The sequence below is a fragment of the Eutrema salsugineum genome, unplaced genomic scaffold (assembly GCF_000478725.1).
Source record: "Eutrema salsugineum unplaced genomic scaffold, Eutsalg1_0 scaffold_4, whole genome shotgun sequence".
Classification (NCBI taxonomy): Eukaryota; Viridiplantae; Streptophyta; class Magnoliopsida; order Brassicales; family Brassicaceae; genus Eutrema; species Eutrema salsugineum.
Window position 1 is genome coordinate 101,965 of NW_006256686.1, and position 18,766 is coordinate 120,730.

At 37.2% G+C, this 18,766-nt stretch overlaps 1 protein-coding gene and 1 non-coding gene across 2 annotated transcripts; one reads left to right on the forward strand and one right to left on the reverse strand.

Moving 5' to 3' along the window:
- Positions 1–3,646: 3,646 nt before the first annotated feature.
- LOC18014002 (ATPase 6, plasma membrane-type) lies at positions 3,647–7,274 on the forward strand. Its single transcript, XM_006396025.2, has 9 exons — positions 3,647–3,697; positions 3,785–4,456; positions 4,580–4,906; positions 4,983–5,637; positions 5,714–6,228; positions 6,391–6,564; positions 6,647–6,829; positions 6,908–7,083; positions 7,178–7,274. Exons 1-9 carry the CDS (start codon positions 3,647–3,649, stop codon positions 7,272–7,274), a joined length of 2,850 nt encoding a protein of 949 aa, XP_006396088.1.
- Positions 7,275–15,242: 7,968 nt separating this feature from the next.
- Positions 15,243–15,353, reverse strand: LOC112084872. The gene has a single exon (XR_002898529.1). It is a non-coding gene; the product is annotated as a small nucleolar RNA R71 (small nucleolar RNA).
- Between the last annotated feature and the right edge of the window lie 3,413 nt (positions 15,354–18,766).

Here is an 18,766-nt window from a genome sequence, read left to right on the forward strand (position 1 = left end):
GGCGGAGGGTTTTTGGTACTAACCCCTTCATGCTTCTTGGATCCAGTGCCCTGCTGCTGGGTTGGCTCTTCCTCAGTGTGCTTCGCCGACCCTGTAGTCAACTCTTCTACCGCACGCTCTACAGATTCAACCTTCTCGGTGAGACGTTTGATCTGCTTTTCACAGCTACCAAGACCATTCAGCATCTTGGTTGAAAAGCTTTTGAAGCATTGGTCGAAGTGCGCTTTCATAGTAGCGACAACTCCGACCCCTTCATCACCAACGAATGATGCGGCAGATGCAGAGGCTGTGCAGGGTCTCTTGCGGCTTTATTCATCTGAGGGAAGGCTCCTCTTTCCAGCTTCTGACTTGACGATGTGTGCACCCAAAACACCTCCCAAAGGCCAATGGTTTTTTGAGAACTTGAAATTGGGGTCATGGAGTGCATTGACAATCTTGACAATATCTGGATCCTGTTTGTCATCATCCCACACGGGAAACATATCCGCCAAGTCCTTAGCCATGCAGGACTGTATGCACGCCTGGAAAAACACAATTAAAAAATGGATTTAGAGCCATATGAAGCCTCGGAAAACTACGTATGAAGTCTACTCCTGAAGTCTAACATAGAAGTCTACTCCTGAAGTCTAACACAGAAGTCTACTCCTGAATGTCAAACACTATTAATGATACATATAGAAGTCTACACATGAAGTCTACTTCTGAAGTCTACATTGAAAACTCATTACTACATATAAGTCTACTACACTAATACAGTACTTGTTTTAGCATGTTGGCTTTGACGTTATTTCGTCCTCTGGATCCTTTGTAAGCCAGCAAAAGAGGTTCTTCAGTAACATTTGGCAATGGTTCGCCAAATTTAGCAGCAAAATCCGGTAGAGCATAGTACACCCACACTTGAAGAGCTTGCACAAATCCTTCTATATGAATGTTTTTGCTGAGATCTTTCTCCTTAACAGACTTGATCAAATGCTGAAAAGCAATTCTTCCCCATGGAAACTCCTTAAAACCTTCGAGATCCATCACTAGTCTGGCATGGTTGACATTTGTGGATGAGCCGGGTCTCGTTGCCACTATGAAACCAGCGTAGATCCCAAGATAACCCAACCGCAGCCTATCATCACGAGACCATGATGAGCAGTTGGAACAGGCTTCGATAATTTCGGTAGTGCTTGGGCTCGACTCGGCATCGACCCCCATTAGCTCCCAAAATGCACGCATGTCATCGACAAGCGCAAGATCAGTTCAAGCCAAGTCATCCACGTACCCGCAGTTGAGTCCGGTGATCTCCTCAAACTCATGCAATGAAAACCGAACTGGAGTGGTACCAATCAGGCTACATATCTCGTACCTCTGCTTGCAAACTATCTGAAAGGTCAGCATGTGGTGCACCAGCCTAGAAGCCCAACCAAAATCCAACTCGTGGAACTTTAAAAAGACACCCAACGGTGACTCATAAATCTCTTCCCATTCATCCTCTTCTAGAGCTGACTTTAGTGCAGGGACCAGCCTATAATCATCAGCGTAATAGCCGATGCTTTTATCCGGGGCTGGCTCAAACCCTTTGGTGTAAAGTCTTCTGGGGAATTCAGAGGTCACCATTATCTAACAAAGATTCTTGCATCAACGGTAACAAAGCTCTAATGAGAAAAACGGTTTGAAACTATGCACGAATGAAGTCTACATTTTCAAAATGAAGTCTACTTTATCAAAATGAAGTCTACTTTATCAAAGTGAAGTCTACTTTATCAAAATGAAGTCTACTTTATCAAAATGAAGTCTACTTTCCCAAAATGAAGTCTACTTTCACAAAAAGAAGTCTACTTTCACAAAATGAAGTCTACTTTCACATTCTAAGTACAATCTGAGTCGAGAAGTCTACTGAAGCCAACCGAAGCAATCTTAACATAAAAAAACAGTATATGAAGCAATCAAAACATCATAAATACTGCATATGAAGTCTACAGAACCCAACCGAAGCAATCAATACATGATAAATACTGTATATGAAGTCTACTAAAACAAATCATCGAAATGGAATCTACAAAGTTTATAGTCTTAACCGCCTTTATTAGATGAAGCTGGCGTCGAGAAAATACAACCAGATCTGGGAAAAAAACCTAAGTCAAACCCGACGGAAAAAATTACGGGAAGATAGAAGAAATTTAAGAATTGCTAAGTATATAACTTCGGAACAACATCTACTAACCGTTTTGAGGCAGGAAATGACGTTAACCTCCAACGGCGAAAGCAGATCTGCAAAAAAAAAAACAAAACCCTAATTTCAGATCTGGAAACTGGGGGTTACGAAAACGGAAAGGTGATGAATACAGAGGAGTAGGGAAGCATGGGGGTGTGGTTGGAGAAAGAAAACTTGCCTGAACGAGTTTATCGGCGGCGGTTCTGTATGTCGGCAGTGCCGGAGCAGAGAAACAGAAATCGCCTTCGACTTTTTTTTTTTACACGAACTTTCGACGGTTTTTTTTTTAACGGGATCTGTTAAATTCGTATATATAGTCTGGTAATTCCGTACGGTTCAGGTAAGTTTTTTTCGGTTAAGGTTACTAATTTTCCGGGGTTTAGGTAAATTTACCCGGTTAAAGGCAGTTTTTCTTGGTTAAGGGAAGTTATTCCCGGTGTAATTTTGGTTTAAATTTCAGTTAGATTAATTTATTCGGTTTAGTAGACTTCTATATTGAAGTCTACAACTTTTAAAACCTAAATAATAAATTTACTTCTACTTAATTTAAAAACATACATTTCCATTTACCAATATGAAAAAATAATTTTTGTACATTTGGGTTACGATTACGAAATTTATGATGGTAAATTTGATACCAAAATAATTTTTTAAAAATTTTAAAATTAAATTTACAGATTTAATTACTTAGTAGACTTCATTTCGATAAAATGAAGTCTACTAATAGACTTCATTTTCACTTTAGTAAACTTCGTCAGGGAGTAAACGGTAATTAGGACATCCGTTTTTTGTTTATTCATACATGATTAAATGGTTTTTTCACTACCCCTTTAGATTATTTCTGCCAAATGTTTTTTCAGGGGTCTACTTTTGTATTCAAAGTCAAGTTTTGGGTTATTTTTAGCATAAACCCCCTTGAATAAATGTCAAAAACTGTAAATTTCTCTTTATTCTATTACCTTTTGTTCGTTTGCGATTGCGACTAGTATTATAAAATAACTCACCAAAATAAAATTTATATTATTTGATAAATTACTATTCCAAATGGTTTACGATTAATAAATATTAGTTATCTATTTGTGGAAAGACAACTGAATCTATTTTTTTCTCTTCTTTTCAGGTACAATAACAAAAACAAAAAAAAAGTGTTTGCAAAAGAAAAGGCATGAAAACAGTTCAAACTGGACACACACGTTGTCAAAACACCTCAGAATAAGGGCTGCCACAACCAAATAAACACACAAGCCATCTGTGTAAGTGTATATATACCACTTCTCTGTTTTAACACAACATCACAAAACTAACTAAAAAGCCCATCTTTTGTGACTTTTACCCTTTGTTGTTCTCCAGGACAGCTCGAAAAAGAAGAAAAAAGTTTTATTTTCATTTTTGTGCTCTTGCTTTACAGAACGTGAACGTGGTTATAAGAAAAAATACTGAGTCACTATGGCTGCTGATATTTCATGGGAAGAAATAAAAAAGGAGAATGTTGATCTTGTTAGTTTTTTTGGTTTTTGTTTCCTTAACACATACCATTTGATGGAATATCATTTTAAAACTAAAACATGAATTTATGAATTACAGGAAAAGATTCCGGTGGACGAAGTTTTCCAGCAGCTAAAATGTTCAAGAGAAGGTCTATCATCAGAGGAAGGAAGAAATAGACTTCAAATATTTGGGGCAAACAAACTGGAAGAGAAAAAAGAAAACAAAGTTTTGAAGTTTTTAGGGTTTATGTGGAACCCTCTTTCATGGGTTATGGAAGCGGCAGCAATCATGGCAATTGTGTTGGCAAACGGTGATGGAAGACCACCGGATTGGCAAGACTTTGTTGGGATCACATGTTTGCTTATAATAAACTCGACTATCAGTTTCATTGAGGAGAACAATGCAGGTAATGCAGCAGCTGCTCTCATGGCCAATCTTGCCCCTAAAACAAAGGTCTTGAGAGATGGGAAATGGGGGGAGCAAGAAGCTGCGATTCTGGTACCAGGTGATTTAATCAGCATCAAGCTAGGTGATATTGTTCCAGCGGATGCTCGTCTCTTAGAAGGTGATCCTCTTAAGATCGATCAATCAGCTCTTACCGGTGAATCTCTTCCTGCCACTAAATATACCGGAGACGAGGTATTCTCTGGTTCTACTTGTAAACAAGGTGAGATCGAGGCTGTTGTCATTGCCACTGGTGTGCATACCTTCTTTGGCAAGGCAGCTCACCTTGTTGACAGTACTAACAATGTTGGTCATTTTCAAAAGGTACAATCTCCAAATATTTTTCTTGTAGTGCAAGAAACCCTTGAAACTAATTTAGTATATTACCTCTGACGTACTGTAACCATTTAATATGATTCTGTTGTGTGTGGCATTTGAATGTTTCAGGTCCTAACAGCGATTGGAAATTTCTGTATTTGTTCAATCGGAATAGGAATGTTGATTGAGATAATTGTAATGTATCCCATCCAACATAGGAAATATAGAGATGGAATCGACAATCTTCTTGTGCTTCTCATTGGAGGAATTCCAATTGCAATGCCCACTGTGTTGTCTGTGACAATGGCTATTGGATCTCATAGGTTGTCTCAGCAAGGTGCCATAACCAAAAGAATGACCGCCATTGAAGAAATGGCTGGTATGGATGTTCTTTGCAGCGACAAAACCGGAACCCTAACTCTCAACAAACTTACTGTTGATAAGAACTTGATTGAGGTTTGATGTAGATTCTCTTTAGCTCATCACATTCGTTCTTGTATATGCAGAAAATTAAAAATCTTGTGTTTATTAGGTGTTCCCTAAAAACGTAGACAAGGATACTGTGATACTACTTTCAGCTAGGGCTTCAAGAACAGAGAATCAAGATGCTATTGATGCTTGCATCGTTAATATGTTGGGTGATCCAAAAGAGGCTAGGGCTGGAATAACCGAAGTGCATTTCTTGCCATTTAATCCAGTAGAAAAACGAACTGCAATCACGTACATTGATAGCAACGGAGAGTGGCATAGATGCAGCAAAGGTGCTCCTGAACAAATTATTACTTTATGTGAACTCAAAGGAGAGACGGAGAAACGAGCACATGACATCATTGGAAAATTTGCTGAGCGCGGCCTTCGTTCACTGGGCGTTGGACGCCAGAAAGTTCCTGAGAAGGACAAAGAAGGCGCAGGACTGCCATGGGAGTTTGTTGGCCTTTTGCCACTATTTGACCCTCCACGACATGATAGTGCAGAGACCATTAGACGAGCCCTTGATCTTGGTGTAAATGTTAAGATGATCACTGGAGACCAATTGGCTATTGGTAAAGAAACTGGTCGTAGGCTTGGAATGGGAACTAACATGTATCCTTCCTCTTCTTTACTTGAAAATAAAGATGACACTACTGGTGGAGTTCCAGTAGATGAGCTTATTGAGAAGGCTGATGGATTTGCTGGAGTCTTTCCTGGTAATTAACCCTCCGATTTATTTAAATACCCTTCTTTCTCACCAATAATATTCTAAAGTTGAATGATCTTGTGTAGAGCACAAGTACGAGATTGTAAGAAGACTCCAAGAAAAGAAACATATCGTTGGTATGACCGGGGATGGTGTGAATGACGCTCCAGCACTAAAAAAAGCAGACATCGGTATAGCAGTGGATGATGCAACTGATGCGGCAAGAAGCGCTTCAGATATAGTCTTGACTGAGCCAGGTCTTAGCGTCATAATCAGCGCGGTGCTCACGAGTCGAGCTATTTTTCAACGAATGAAGAACTACACAATCTATGCAGTTTCCATCACCATACGTATAGTCCTAGGTTTCATGCTTGTGGCTCTCATTTGGGAGTTTGACTTTTCTCCCTTTATGGTCCTCATTATTGCAATCCTAAACGACGGGACCATCATGACGATTTCAAAAGACAGAGTCAAGCCTTCCCCAATCCCTGATTCATGGAAGCTTAAAGAGATCTTTGCAACTGGGGTTGTTCTTGGAACATACATGGCTCTCATTACCGTTGTTTTCTTCTGGCTAGCTCATGACACTAACTTTTTTTCGGTAATTTATACAGTACTACTACTTCGTAAATATTTAACTACTACTGTGGTTTAATCATGATTGGTCATTATGTAGATCTTAAATGGCAAGAAAACGCTCCATAAGCGATAGGTTACAGTAAAAAAATATTTAATCTTATCATCTTGGTGTTGGTGTGTGTAGGATAAATTTGGAGTAAGATCATTACAAGGGAAAAACGAGGAATTAATAGCAGTTTTGTATTTGCAAGTCAGTATAATTAGTCAAGCTCTTATCTTTGTCACACGATCAAGAAGCTGGTCTTTTGTGGAACGTCCTGGAGTTCTTCTTCTTATTGCCTTCCTCTCTGCCCAACTGGTATGTGATTTGGATCCATCGATTATTATATATATATATATCTCTTATAATTTTCTTCTTTTTTTTTAAAAAAAAAAAACAGATTGCAACCCTCCTAGCTGCTTACGCTCATTGGGAATTTGCAAGAATCAAAGGGTGCGGATGGGGATGGTGTGGAGTTGTCTGGATTTACAGTATCATCACATACATTCCTCTTGACATCCTCAAGTTTATCACCCGCTACACTCTTAGTGGCAAAGCTTGGAATAACATGATTGAAAATAGGGTATGTATGAGTTTTTGATTCTTGGACTACATTATATATATACAGAGATTAACATTCTTGCCCTTTTTTTAATGTAAGACCGCATTCACAACCAAGAAAGACTACGGTAGGGGAGAAAGAGAGGCCCAATGGGCTCTAGCTCAACGTACACTTCATGGACTTAAACCGCCGGAGTCAATGTTTGAAGACACGGCAACCTACACCGAGCTCTCTGAGATCGCTGAACAGGCTAAAAAACGTGCAGAAGTTGCCAGGTATGTAAGCGATCACTCGAAAGATCCATATGTTTACGCTTTTTAACAAGGTTGGTGAGAGTTGTCGTGTGTTGTGGACCTGACGTGCATGCAGGCTAAGAGAAGTGCACACTCTCAAAGGCCACGTTGAGTCAGTTGTAAAGCTCAAGGGCCTTGACATTGACAATCTTAACCAACACTACACCGTCTAAGCCAAACTACAACAAGCGGAGACGTATAACGATGATTGGAGTAATAAAATTGGGAAAAGGGGCTCAGAAAGATCAAAAAAGAAGAAAAAATTCGATGTGGATTATATATTTCTTGGTCAAGAGATGATATAATCAGTGGAAAGTTTCGTAGCTTGAAGAAAAGCCAAAAAAGAGGAAATTGATGACAGGATGACTGAAGTAGAATAAAGAAAGGGTCCAATAAAGAAAAGAAACATAGTCATTTGAAAAACTCATTAATGGTCCCTTTTTTTTGGTCATGAGCTCTTTTTATGTTTTTTTTTTTTTGTAATAAGAAATTGAGTTTGATGATGAAATATCTATTAGTTTTGTTGTAACAGCAATAAAAATCAGAGATTTTATATTAAACTAAACTTTATTTTTAATTATTTAATTTCTTAATATATTTACAATTTATTTTATTGATATATAACTAGTTTAACCATAAAATATTTTTATTATTATTTTTATTTATTTCACTACTATTTCCATTTATCCAACTAAAAAAATTTAGTCTATTTTATTAGTCAACCAATTTCTCATTTTGTCTGATTTTGCAAAATTCCCATCGTTTAAATTCTTAGTTAGTGTTTAGGAGATTTTTAGTCTTCTATGGGGGCACATCTCCTGCAAAACTAGCAAACATATGAAAACTCATAGAACACGATGGAAAAATGTTTTCTGATGGCTCTATGACGCTTATATCAGAAAAAAATAATAAAAGACCATGACGTGGCAAATCGGAGAGAGGAAAGATATTGGAAAACGAGGGAAATGAAAGCAGGCTGAGAGCCTTTGAAAAGAGCTACAGTCTACTCGGGCCTGAAAAATGTAAGAGTTTAGGGGTGGAAATGCTCCACGGTTTAGGAGCCACCGTAGAGTGGATGTGATTAGATGGTCGGAATAGTGACCGAAAAAGTGAGAGTAGTGCAACTTAAGGTTCACTAGTATCTAGAGAGATATCATGAGCCTTAAGATATCAAAAGAATTGAGCCCTTTTCCTATAGGAATTGGTTAAATATTTATAGAATTTTATCTGACCCCGATTATTCTACCAGGTCGGTCCTCGAGTCATGGGTCTTGCGGGTTGGTCTGTGATCCGACTTGGTTGAGCTTGAATCTTATGCTTGCGTCATGGTCCTGACGTTCTCACCAACTTTTTTTGGAAAGTTCTTCTTGCTGTTAGACCGTTCATTGGCACGTCCCTCTCACGCGTAAGCATAGCACATATGCTAATCTCGTGGATTTACAAAGGTATGGGCAGTCGAATCAGTCTAAGTTATATTCCGATTGCAGAATAGAGGGAAATTTGAACAGTGTTTTCCGCTTAATGGATTATTCATACCTGACCCGGAGCCCATGATACTGGGATCAGGCTATCAGGATTGCCTTGCTGGTCGACTCCTTCCTTCGGGTACCTGTGCAGGTTACATTTCCTTATGTCCTGACCCTTTCAGACCATTGAGCTTATGTTTAGGACATAGAGAAAGTAACCTCTCTTCTTCCTGATGACCACTCAGTTCTCGACCTCCTTATCTCTAACAGCGTAGCCTGCAATGTCAAATACGAGGAACCTGAGAACAGGTGATCGTTTGTGCTGGATCTCCCGAATCCAAAGTATTTGAGGCCCGGTGCTATATGCTTAGATCGTATTGAGCTTAGCCCAAGACGAAATCTAATTTGGCCCAGTGGGCTATACCTGCAAAAAAAACTATTAACGCCACGTGGAAGCATGTGGTTCATCCACGTAGGAAAGATCGAATTTATCTCTAACATTAGCCATACCTGACTGGACATCTCGCTTCATTACCGGTACCTGACTGGACATCCGCCTGAAGTGTGTAACGCTTTTTCATTGAATGACGCATTTTCTGAGTTTACTTTTTCAATTTGAGGCTGCATGACACCTTTTTGATGAAGGGTACAATGCCTGAATCATTCGCTGTGGGCAATATGACTTGGAGCCGTGAGCCATAATGAGGACACATTGCATGAGTCAAACACCATTGATGAAATGACGGGAAAGCGGTTTATTCGTACTTCAACTGCATAAAATAGTACCGATTAATGCATGTACATTCTTACTATGCCCACATATGCGTGAACTATTAATAATTTGAAAATTCGTATTCGAACTCAATTTTTTTTATCAAAACATGCATTAACTTTTTACATGGTAGTCAACTTTAATAAATTATTAACGGATTTGAATCATCTGTCATGCTGGAATCTTCATTAAAACAGGTATATGATGCCATGTCGACATGCATTGACTTTTTACATGTTAGTCAACTTTGATAAATTATTAACGAATTTGAATCATCTGCCATGCTGGAATCCTCACTAAAGGTATATGATGCGATGTCGTTTTGTGTTAAATTATTAACGGATTCGAATCGTGTACCTCTAAGAGTCAAGCTATGATACCACTATACCATATACGACTATTTATAAATGGTTGCTCTGTTAAATATTTCAAGTTTGCAAAATTTGCAAAATTACAAAAGATATTAAGAAAATTATATATCTTATTGAGCAGATTATAAGAAAATAAAACAAAATATTCACATAATTATAAGGTAAACTAGGTAGGGCCTGCGCCATGTGCAGGCACAAAAACTTTATAAAACACAAGTAATAGTTAACATGATTATTAATGTTAAAATATAGAACAAATCGATTCTTAGACAAACATAAAATATAAAACAAAATGCAAAAATGACAAATAAAATTGAATATTATATGATAAAAATAATTAGTTAATAATATCAAAGAAGTTGTAACACTAAGGCTAAAATAGTGTGGTAGAATAGCTCTGTTTCTTGTTGAAAACAATGCTACATTTGATGTAAACAAAAACATTTTTTTTGTGTGAATAAATTTAACATTTATTTTTAAAAAATAAAATAAAAAAAAGTTGCAGCAATTCAGATACCACCCTAGACAATGTTAAGAGTTACTATTTTGAGATTAAGCAAGCATCCGATAAAAACAAGAAACAAAAATATTATATTTTTAGAAAACTAATTTATATCGACCATTGTCAGTTTGAGAGCAATGTACAATGGTTGATGATATCATAGATAAAAATGATATTTTTTTTAAATAAAGCGTATTTCTGAAGAGAACTATATTTTGACAGTATCTACACAAACTAATATTTTGACAGTATCTACACAAACTAACTAATGTATTATGCTGGTTTTTATATAAATTTAACATAACTCATCCCAATTTTTTTGTTAACCATTGCAGAAAATCCTAATGTAAGTAGGGCAAATATGGTAATTATTTAAATTACATGAGCTTATACATGCTCACATAACTTTTCAAATTGAAAAATTCCATAAAAGATATAAAGAGTTAGAATGCAAAAACAAAAGGAATACTATGCTCGTATCTGAAGAATATATCAATATGGAACTTCGTTTTAACATCCGTCAATCTTTCCACTCGATTTATTTCCAAGTTCTAATATCAATGTCTCTGTAGTTTAAAAATGCCTCTCAAATTTGGTCCATCACTCCACCGTAAGGGTTCTATTGCATATATTTCTCTCATGGACTATTCATCACGGTCTTTAGCCTCATATATTTACTTCTTGAAGCTATCTTTTGTCTTTTCTTTTTGTATGATTTTACCAATATTGGATATTTTCCCATTTCACCTTAGGTACTACTTCCTTGAGAATCACCAACATAATGCTATTACTTTTCTCTTTTAAAAGAGATCTCAAGTATACGGTTTATATATAATTTAAATTATACCATAGGTAAATTTACTTTTGGCTTCTTGTCTTGATAGTCAATGTTCTAAATATTTGCTATGGTTGAGCTTCTCATCTTCGTTTTATTCCTATTTCATTATTCTTAAATATTTCTTCTTATCTTTCTTTTCTCTTCTTCCTCTCACTGAACTCGTGTAATGAACTTTGGAAAGTTCTATAGATTTTTTTATCACTGGAACACTAATTTGAAGATGACAACTGGCCAATTGAATTGATTGTATCGAATAAAATCCAAAGTATTACCAAGGTAGTCATAAAACAAAAAGAAAAGAAAAGCAATATAAAATATATTTTTTTATATTCTTCTTCTTCATCATCTTTGTCTTCTCCCATTGATTTTTCTTCATATTTATCTTATTGTTCTAATCCCCTGAGCCCAATGCTGATCAGTGCCACAAGGAGTTATTTTGTGCATGCATCTTATCCCCTTCTATACAAATAATTACATCGTACAACTTAACAGAAACAAAGATTTACCACATCAGGTTAAGCTTTCAGCTGAAATCATTTGCTTTTATACATCTAAAACACAATAAAAATATATTTTAAAAAACATATCAGTGTCTTATTATTAACATAAATATTTAAAACACATAAATATTCAGCTGAAACCATTTGCTTTTATACATCTAAAACACAATAAAAAAAAAGATTTTTAAAAACATATCAGTGTCTTATTATTAACATAAATATCGACTGACACAAAGATCACAAGATCGCAATGTTTTGACTAACGTCTTTTAGTTTTTGTCCTTTGTTCTTTTAAATGTCCATTTAAGTAATGCATTAGTCTTTTAAACTTCATCTTGTGTTCTTGTGTTTACCAGAAAAAAGTTCTCTAATGCTATGCAACTTTAAACTCCCAACGAAGTTGGAAAGACCACATATTCAAATCTCTAACATGAAGCTGTGTTAAAGTCTGTGAGTCTAAGTAAAGATTATCACATTTATCTTGCAAAGACATGAAAAAAAAATTACATCATGCAAACTACAACAATCTTAACAACCATTGATTCTTCCTTTGACCAAAAAGAAGGTTTGGTACTACTTCCTGCTAAATCAATGAACTCGAGGATTGTGAATATCAATTTTTTTTTATAGAATTTATCTTTTAATGGAAGATCTGATCCGAGGGATGATCAAATGAGGCTGGCACACATTGCATTAGATGGGAGAAGAGTTAAAGCTTTGTCTGTAATGGCTCTGTTTCTTGCACGCCTCACCCATCACTGGCTATTTTCTTGGCTTTACTTCCTTTAACACCCTCTTCAGGTGCAGCTAATGCTTCTGCTATTTTTCCCTGGGCATTATAAACCCTTTTAATTACAGATTCAATGCCTCCATTAGCTTTATCCACTTACTTTTACTGTAACTAAAAAATAAATACAAGGAAGCAGTTAAATTTCAAAGTTCTAGAGAACAGATTTTTGTTTAGTATGTAGCAAACCTTTAGCCAATAGGTTCCTCCGCCACCAGGTGGAATAAGACTGAAGTGTCTAAATGTTCCTTTCAAGTTATCAAACTGAAAATAATAAAGAGAAGAGAGTAAGAAATAAGTTGAACTGACTTACATCCGTTGACATCTGCGAATAACAATAAGCTCACTTTCTGCCTCAGCTGCAATATTGTATACGTTCCATTGGATCGTGTTTCTTCTAAAGATATGATATCACCAAGTATAAGATTAAGTCCTTATGACTTCCTTTAAAAAAATTCTGAAGCATATTGTTTTTTGGCTGACAGGCCTATATTAACCATTGAGTATATTTTTTTAATCATATCTAAACTTAAAAAGTGGTACAGAATAGCAGAGTTACATGAATCCATGATGACATCAGAAATTCGATTCTTACCAATGCAAGCTTGTGACTGAATGACTTTGGCGAATGATAACACCGGATTTTGACCATTTTTATGGATCGTTTTAATGTCTTATGCAGGTGTTTTAACTCTGTTTTCAGTGGTTTTTAAGTGATTTCTATGTTTTAGATTATTAAAAAGACTTTTCAGGAAACTTGGACTAAAGATGTGCAATTTGGAACAAATGAGCAATTTTGGATAAATGCAGACCGTCAGAAGTATTGCACTCGATGGAGGCCTTCTCACCGTCTGATCATCCCCAATCTGTGAGAAAACATAGAGGAGACAATCAGATTTCTAATGCAATTTGTTTGGAGATAATCCAACGGTTGGATCTCCAGATATTCCTGATGCACTAAAGACAGAAAACGCAGTCTCGAAGGAGAGCATAGGCCGCGACCGCGGCCAGACCATGATTCCCCGTGGTCAGGACCACCGCGACCGCGGCCAGACAACGTTGACGTCCGAAAGTGACCTAATTCAAGCCCAAGTCCAGCTCACTACTCATTCTTCAAACCCTAGATGTTTCCAACGAATTAGAAGGCTATATATACTCGTTTTAGGTCATTCTAATGACCAAGTCGTGGAGAGAGAGGAGAGAAGAGCCGCACGCCTCGGAGTTGCTGTCTTCGGGAGAAGAAGGAGTCGCTGAAGGAGCTACCATCGATCTCCATCTTCATCCTCGCTCGTTCTTTGTTCTTTACCTTTCTCTTATTTAATTTCCAGCAAACTACAATACTTCTGTGATGTTTTTATTCACTATGATTAAGTAATTCCCTTGTTGGGTTTTAAGGGATTTTTCAAAGGGATTCATGGATTGATTTCTGGTTTGTTAGATTAGGGTTTATCTTTAGAGTTCTTCATCTAAATTTGCGTTTCGTTTATGTGGCTTGGATCGATCATCTAGCTACTGCGATTAGGTTGATTTACTCATCGAAAGTGTTGTTGAATCGATTAACCCTATTTAGATGAACAAATTCTCTTAGACGGTGTGGGTCGATCTAAAGCGTTTTGTGAAATTATCAAACTAATTTGTCTAGATACTTAGCGAACTGAATGGGAGTTTAGTAAATCTGAGTGAATTGATTTGTGATTAATACTACGTGAGTAGGTTAGTCTGGGTTTGATTTCAGGAACACATCTATAGAAAACTCTATGTTTGATTCTCTTGTTAGCTAGTCTATGATTCCCGGCGAATTCCCTAATGCCCAACACCTTCTCGTATTGATTTGATCTTATTGTTTACTAGTTTTTAAGTTTATTATTTTCTATTTTCGTCACTGTTCACAACCCCAAAACAAACACCCATATTTTCATCTTAGCTCAGTTCTCATCTCTAGTAAACTCGTATTGCAATTACTTGGTCTTCAGTGGATCGACCCCTAAGTACTACAACGTACATCTGTGCGCTTGCAGAAAACTAGGGTTAAAACCTGAGCACATCAAGTTTTTGGCGCCGTTGCCAGGGACCTTTAACGTTGCATACGAGTTTCAGGTCAGAATCGAGTCTAAGGTACGTTCTCTTATTCATTAAAAAAAAAAAATTATTTATTATTTTATATAAAAAATATATATACATATATAGAAATTAATATAAAAAAACGGAAAAATATAAATATATAGATATATATATATAACTAAAAAAAATATTTATTATTATATATAAAATATATATATCTATATATATATATATTAACATTAAATTCTTTTTAAAAAAAATTATATATATATATAAACTAAAAAAAAAAAAAATATATAAATATATATTTATATATATACATAAATTAAATAATTAATTAATTTAAAAAAAACACACACACACACACACAAAAATTAGAGATGGGCGATAACAATAGACACTTGCAAGGTTTAGATAGACTTAGAGATAACCACCACGTCCAGCAAAACGTTGATGAGCACGTTAGGTTTCAAAACGCTCCTCGCTTAACTCTAAGAGATTATAACACTCCGTATGCTTTCTATGAGAACCGTTCTCCCATTAGTCTACAACCCATCAATGTAGACTATGAGATTAGCCCGAAGCTCATAAAATTGGTCAAGCAGAACCGGTTCCATGGCGATGCATCGGAGAATCCTATGGACAATCTCGAAGATTTGGAAGAAATCTGCAGCACTAAGCAATCGATCGGAGTTCCTGCAGATTTCATAAAGTGCAAGTTTTTTCCATTTTCTCTTTGTGATAAGGCACGTGCATGGTTTAAATCTTTGTCTCCTGGTTCACTCGGATCATGGGACGAATGCAAGGCTGCCTTCCTTAACCATTTCTACACCATCTATAGATCAAACTTCTTTAGAGACAAGATTTATAGGTTCCAACAAAAAGGAGGCGAACCTTTTCATGAAGCTTGGGATTGTTATAAAGGCTACACAAGAGAATGACCTCACCACGGTTTTACAGAGACATGCGTCTTGAATACCTTCTACGAAGGTCTTGAATGGACATCTAAGGCGCCTCTAAATGTAGCAAGCGATGGAAACTTCATGACAAGGACTGTAGAAGAAGCTTACATCTTGATTAATAATCTTGCTGCAAGCAGCAAAACAATTGTCATGATCAAGGAAGAACATCACGTTCTACTTCCCATGATCATAAGGAGATTGAAGAACTTAAAGCGATGGTGAAATTGTTTCTCCAAAACAAGCAGCGTTCTGTTAATGTCTGCAAAGCAGTTAATGCAGCTGAGATTAATCATCAACTTGGAGCATAAGATCACACCCATATGAATCTCCAATCTGCTCCAAAATCACCCCCAACCTCTCAAGACGACAAACTCGAGCTTATGGTGCAACCACTTCTTATGAAGCTGCAAAGATTAGCAGACGATGTGGATATAAGAGTGGACTGCTTATACACTGACCTTAATGGTAAATTTGAAGCTCTTTCCACTCATGTTGATAGCATGGACGTGCAGCTATCGCAAATCATATATAGTTCAAAAAGCACCAAAGCTATGGAGAGACGAATCGCTGAGGTACATGAAGAAATCGCCCAAGACATCCGCAACCTTGAGCTTAAGTTAGACAACATGAATGATTGGGTACAAGTTAGACATCATGAATGATCACCTCAACAAGAACAATGAGGAGTCATTTCAGAAGTTCACTAACCTCTCAACTCATGTCAAGATGCTCGAGAAACAAATCGGAAAAATTGGAGAAAGTGTGAAGAGACAAGATGATCATCTTCCGGGAAAAACCATAGACAATCCGATGTGGCGTTGCAATGTCATAGACACTGATGGTGAGAGAGAAGTCACGCCTATTCCTGGCAATCAGGACACTGAAGTTGAATCTCCAGCATGTCCTGAAGAGTATGATGCTATAGGAAAAGTTCCACACCAAAGGAAGCTTCATAAGATAAATGATTCGGTGAAGTTTGTCTTCCCCTGCATAATTGAAGGTATGGAATTTCTTGACTCTCTATGTGACACAGGAGCAAATGTGAATGTGATATCTAAAGCAATTGCAACCGAGCTGGGGATGCGTGACATCAAACCTCCTCATGGTTCTGTTAAGTTTGGAGACAATTCAAGCACGATTCCGTATGGTTTTGTAACAGATTTGATGGTGCAAGTAGGAGGGTGTCTTGTTCCTGTTGATTTTCACATTCTTGAGATGGAAAATGACTCTCCCAGGACGTTAATATTTGGAAGTTCATTCCTTGCAACAGTGGGGGCAGTTGTTGATTATCCCAACCGAAGAGTTTGTTTTTCTAAAGTCAAAAGAGAATCTTCTATCCTGCAGTCTGTAGTGGTGGAAGGCTCTTACTGTATAACCATCTACAAGGAAGAGAAGTTGATTCTAGACCCTGAAGATAACAAGGGAAGGTGCCAACACGTTTCTATACAAGCCCCTTTAGTCGAGCCTAAGAGAGTTGTCGAGTCGAGAAAATCAAAGCACAAAGCAAGGAAGTCTAAGCGCAAATCAAAGCAATCTAAGGGCAAAGTTACCTCACCTGGTGCAAGCTCGACATCGACCTCTCAAGACCCTATTTGAGACGTAGAGAAAGATGGTAATGCTAAAGTAATCACCCCAGAGACACGTCCAGCCCCGCCTCCAAAAGCAAAACCTTCCGAGCTTCCTTGGTTTATGCATATTGCGAATTACCTAGCAGCAGAGGTCGAACCGCCACGATTCTTCGGCTACAACAAAAAGAAGTTCTTGCGTGATATAAGAAGGTACTTTTGGTATGAACCATATCTTTATAAGCAGTGTGCAGATAACATGTTTCGCAGTTGCATCTCTGAAGAAGAAGTTCCAGAAATCCTTTTTCATTGTCATGGATCTAACTATGCTGGACACTTTGCTACTGATAAGACTGTAGCGAAGGTTTTACAAGCTGGTTATTGGTGGCCTACCATGTTCAAGGACGCCCATAAATTCGTATCTGAGTGTGATGCTTGCCAAAGACAAGAGAACATCAGCAAAGGAAAAGAGATGCCACAAAACTTCATTCAAGAAGTCAAAGTTTTTGATGTTTGGGGAATCGACTTTATGGATCCTTTTCCTTCGTCTTTTGGAAACAAGTACATCCTTGTTGTTGTTGACTACGTGTCTAAGTGGGTAGAAGCCATAGCCAGCCCCACAAATGACAAAAACGTAGTAATGAAGATGTTCAAGTCGATCATATTTCCAAGATTTGGTGTTCCGCAACTCGTCATCAGTGATGGTGGTTCTCACTTCATCGACAAAGTGTTTGAGAATCTCTTGAAGAAAAATGGAGTGAAACATAAGGTAGCTACACCTTATCACCACAGACGAGTGGCCAAGTGGAGGTATCAAACAGAGAACTCAAAGAAATTTTGGAAAAAACAATTGGACCAACAAGAAAAGATTGGTCAGCAAAGCTTGATGATGGTCTTTGGGCATATAGAACTGCGTTCAAAACCCCATTGGGCACTACACCTTTTCATCTCGTTTATGGTAAGGCTTGTCATCTTCCATGGGAGTTAGAGCTCAGGGCAGAATGGGCAATAAGAAAGCTGAATTACGACATCCAGACAGCAGGTGCAAAACGTTTGATTCAGCCAAATGAGTTAGACGAGATTCGCCATAACACCTATGAGAATTCTAAGATCTATAAGGAGAAGACAAAGGAGTTTTATGACAGGAAAATAGTTTATAAGACGTTCTCACCTAATGACCAGGTTCTACTTTATAACTCACGTCTAAAATTGTTTCCCGGAAAGCTTAAATCTCGATGGTTTAGACCTTTCAGGTTTTACCCTATGGTGCTGTGGTTTTATGGAACCGCCAAGGAGGTGATTTCACTGTCAATGGACAACGTCTTAAGCCATATCTTGCAGACGTCTTAAGCCATATCTTGCAGACGCCTTAGTGGGAGGCAACCCACTTGGTATTTTACTTATTTCCCTTTGATCTTTATTTTCTATTTCGTTGCTTTGTTTTTGTTTCATTTAATTTCAGATTTTACAAAGAAGAACGAATAAAAGATGAGCAGAAATCATAAACCGTAAAACGGCTATCACTCTGGCCCGTTGAAACTTCGATCTGCGGTGCCATCCTTCCAACCGCGACTCATTCTTCCGGCAAGGTAAGTACATCTAAACACTTCAAATTTCTATTTCCTTATCCATCCATTATTAGATTTTATCACACTGAGGACAGTGTGAAATAAGTCTGGGGGAGGATGTTCATCCGTTACTAACGAAATTTGATTTGTTTTGAGTTTGTTTTGGACATAAAAAAAAAATTTCAAAAAGTTTTCGAAAACTTTTCAAAAATTTTTCAAAATGTTTTCAAACCAGGAACACAATAAACATTACTATGATGATTTGGACCAGTG